Raw genomic sequence first — 3,706 nt, 5'->3', positions numbered from 1 at the left:
AGATCTGCTGGCCTGTGCCTCCCAGGTGCTGGCTCTATGGCAAGTTGTTTAGACATCTACAGAGGACTTTTCTGCCCTACAGAGCAGCAGTTAGACTCCAGGGATCGGCATGCGGGTGTCTCTGAGGAGCCAGTATTTAGTTTATGGTGCTCTTCTTACCCTGACAAGCCCTGAGCCAAGTCCACTCCTGAGTGGTGTTTATTCTCCTCTGTGAAGGACCATGCAGATTGCTGCTCTCCATTTCCAGGAGCTGAGTCTTTAATGTAGCATCTTATTAGCGTCCCTGTAAGTCTCACAGAAAACAATGCATTTGAATTATTATGCCTTCCTGTAAGTGTACAAATCAAATGTACACACACAAACTGGGAAAGTTTGGAGAACAGCATATGTCCTTGTAGCGTAGGTTCTAATGTGTATTTAAAACATGGTCTTTTTTATGTCAGTCATAACACACTAGATTTGCATGTTTTGGGAGTATTTAAGAACACATGTGTGTTTATTGGGTGTGTTTAAGTCAGAGGCCGACATTAGGTGGTGTTCTTCTGTAGCCATCTACCTTGCTGTGTGAAAAAGGCTTTCTTACAGCTAGACTATGGTGGTACATTCCTTTAATCCTAGCATTCAGGAGTCTGAGGCAGGTGCATCTCTGAGTTGAGTGGCAACCTGGTCTACAGAGTGAGTTCCAGGACAGTTAGGGCTATACAGAGAAAACCCTATCTTGGGATACCAAAAAAAAAGAAAAAAAAAAAGGCTTCCTTTTCTGGCCAAGTAGACCAGGCTAGCCAGCCAGTCCCAGGGATCTGCCCATCTTCACCTCACTGGATCTGGATTGCAGGTGCACAGTTTAGCAGCTTTTTCATGGGTTTGGGAATGAGACTCAGGTCTTCATGCTGGCTCTGAACTGTCCACCCAGCCTCCAGCACACTCAAGTGATGTCACAGCCTATTAAAGGATCGTGACATGTGTTGTTTGAGAAGCACGTCCTGGTGACTGTGGTGACGGTGGCGTAAGTGATCCTTTCTTTTTTTGTTCTTCAGTTAACTGTCACACTGGTGCCGGAGTTCTCATTCTGAAGGGACCATTCTCCATAGCAGGGACCTTTCTTTCATCAGTCCTCTTGCCTAATAGACACTTAAAGCCTAAGGCTCCTGTCTGAGTCATCTGAAGCTCATCCTGCCTAGTCCTTCTCAAACAGGAGTGTACCATTTCTTTGTCCACTTGTTTGTTGGTTTTCTTTGTTTGGTTTGTTTTTGTTTGCAACATGGTCTCACTGTGTAGCCCTGGCTGTCCTGGAACTCACTATGTAGACTCAGTTGGCCTTAAACTTACAGGCCCACCTGCCTCTTCTTTCTGGGTGCTGGGATTGAAAGCATGTGCCACCACACCTGGCTGTACATTCTTTATAACTTTTGTGTGTTTGCTTATAGAGTGCTCCTCACTGACTACAGCCTTGTTGTCTCACAAGAAAAATCTGTAAAAAATTAAGGTCAGGATCAAGAATGCCACGTTAAGTGCCACACCCTCTCTAGGACCTCCCAGATCTCCACCATTTGAGAGTATTTATGATAGTTTACCTTGGGTTTTAACATTTGCCTACTAATGCAGTTGATAGAAAGACCAAGGGAGCTAATCTATATAAAGCATAGAATTGTATATGGTGCATATCAAATGAAGACTAAAGCTGGGTGTGGTGGTGTACATATGTAATTGAGCTACTGGGGAGGCTGAGGAAGGTGTTTTGAGTCTGAGGCCAGCATGAGAAACCTTGCAGGACCTTGACTCAACACTAAACTTTTGTTTAAAGGGGAAGGACTGAGCTGGGCAGAGTGGCTCATGTACATGGGAGGCTCAGGCAGAATGATCCCTGGAAGTTCAAGACCAGCCAAGGATACAGAACAAATTCTAGGTCAGCCTGTCTCAAGACTGGAAGGAGGCTGCTGATGAGCTTCAGCGTAGGATGCCTGCCTGATATATAGAGGGCCCTGGGTTCAATCTCCAGAACCAAAAACAAAACAGAAAACCCCCAGTAAAGACTAGCAGTGGTTATAGTTGGGTCATAGTTGGGGACACTGTGTTCTGTGGCTTCTCAGCAGGACGCACTGCAGCTCAGAAACCTTCCTGTCTTCATGTTAGGCAGACAGACTCCTTACCCAAGATGAGCTCTCAGGAGAACCCGGAGGGAAGGCTTCTCTTCAGCTCGTGGTCCCAGAGTCCGCAGTCAGGCTCATCTAGACTGTTGCTTTGGGCCTGAGACAAGGTAGACACAAGGTAGCATGTCGTGTCAGGAAAATCGGTGCTTCCCAAAAGAAAGAGGAAGGGGCCACAAACAAGGCATGTCTTCTCAGGCTATGCCCACATTGTCCTGTCTTCCCTGTTGTCCCCACTTCCTGTTTCCTACCATCTCCCACTAATGCCACTGTTGATCAGGACTCAGTCAGTTCCCCAAAGTTCTGCCTCTGCACACTGTTGCATTTGGAACCAAGCCTTTAACAAGGGGACATCTCATATCCTAATCATAGTGTCTATCCCAATTCACTCTGCACCCCCATGCCTTAGTGCCATTGAGTATTTGGTGTTGGAGGGAAGTGTTAACTATTACTAGGCCTGTGTCTCAAATGGTGCTCCTATTCCATTCCGCTGACTTGGTGTCTTTGTAATTAAGGACCCCTGAAGATCTGAGGACTGCTTGTGGGAGTCTCTTTTGTGGAGAGACAGTTTTGTGCATTGTGTATTCAGATGCTGATTTCTGTACCTAGATATCTAGGTGTAGTCCAGAGTTTGTAATTGTCATCGTTATGAAGCATTTCCTGACTCAGTGTTTTGTAAGACTTTGTTCTCCAGTAACTTCTGATCGGTCAGGAAAGAGCTGGTGAGGCTGTTTGCTGCGGAGGAGAGGAGCGAGCGGGGCCTAGTGGGAGTGGGGGATTTGCTATGAGAGATTGATTCATTATGAGCTGGTCATTAGGGGTGTCACCACGAGAGGACAGGCGAGTCGGCAGCCAGGGAGAGACTAAGATGGCAAATCGTGGGCCACATGGCTGGGAAGTAGGCTGGGCCAGCATGTGGCTCAGAACCTGTGCAGCTTAGTGCCTGAAGCTTTTAGAAGGGGCGATAGAATAGCCCCCCATATGTGCTTCACACTATTGCAGTGTGGATTCTGAGACATGAACTCAAGTCTTCTTGACTTGGCAGCACATGTCGACTAGCTATCCTGCCAGTTGTGTAATAGAGCATCTTTAACTCACTGTGTAGAGATCTTATTTTGTAAGATTCCTTATAGCATGTTGGTCTACTAGAGTCATGATAATTGTGTGTATTATTTTTCATAACCAAAGTGCTTTCTTTCCACAACAGAAAACTTGAGGATTTTGTCCTTAGGAAGAAACAACATAAAGAACCTAAATGGACTGGTATGTTGTTCATTACCTTTTAAAAAGCACACCCCCCTTTTTTAAATAAAAATGGTTTTAGATTGTAGAAACTTTACTGGCAGACAACCAACTATGACAAGTAGCACCAAAGCCCTGACAGTTTAAAACTGCTCACAGCTTGCCTGACACGTTTACAATGCTTTGTAGTCAGTAAAGTGAGATTGAACTGTGTATGCTGTTTTATATCTTCTTATCTTTATTCATGTATTTTTAGTGCCTGTTTATCTATCTATCTATCTATCTATCTATCTATCTATCTATCTATCTATCTATCT

The 3,706-nt window shown here is 45.0% G+C and overlaps 1 protein-coding gene across 1 annotated transcript in view; it reads left to right on the top strand.

The window, feature by feature from the left end:
- Dnal1 (dynein axonemal light chain 1) overlaps positions 1-3,706 on the top strand; it is a 23,917-nt gene that overhangs the window by 12,077 nt on the left and 8,134 nt on the right. The window contains exon 5 of the mRNA XM_028782156.1: positions 3,355-3,410. Within this exon, the coding sequence (XP_028637989.1) occupies positions 3,355-3,410 (56 nt within the window). The remainder of the gene's footprint in view (positions 1-3,354; positions 3,411-3,706) is intronic.

The sequence above is a fragment of the Grammomys surdaster genome, unplaced genomic scaffold, assembly GCF_004785775.1.
Source record: "Grammomys surdaster isolate TR1022 unplaced genomic scaffold, NIH_TR_1.0 721, whole genome shotgun sequence".
Classification (NCBI taxonomy): Eukaryota; Metazoa; Chordata; class Mammalia; order Rodentia; family Muridae; genus Grammomys; species Grammomys surdaster.
This window is presented reverse-complemented; position numbering and strand designations above follow the sequence as displayed.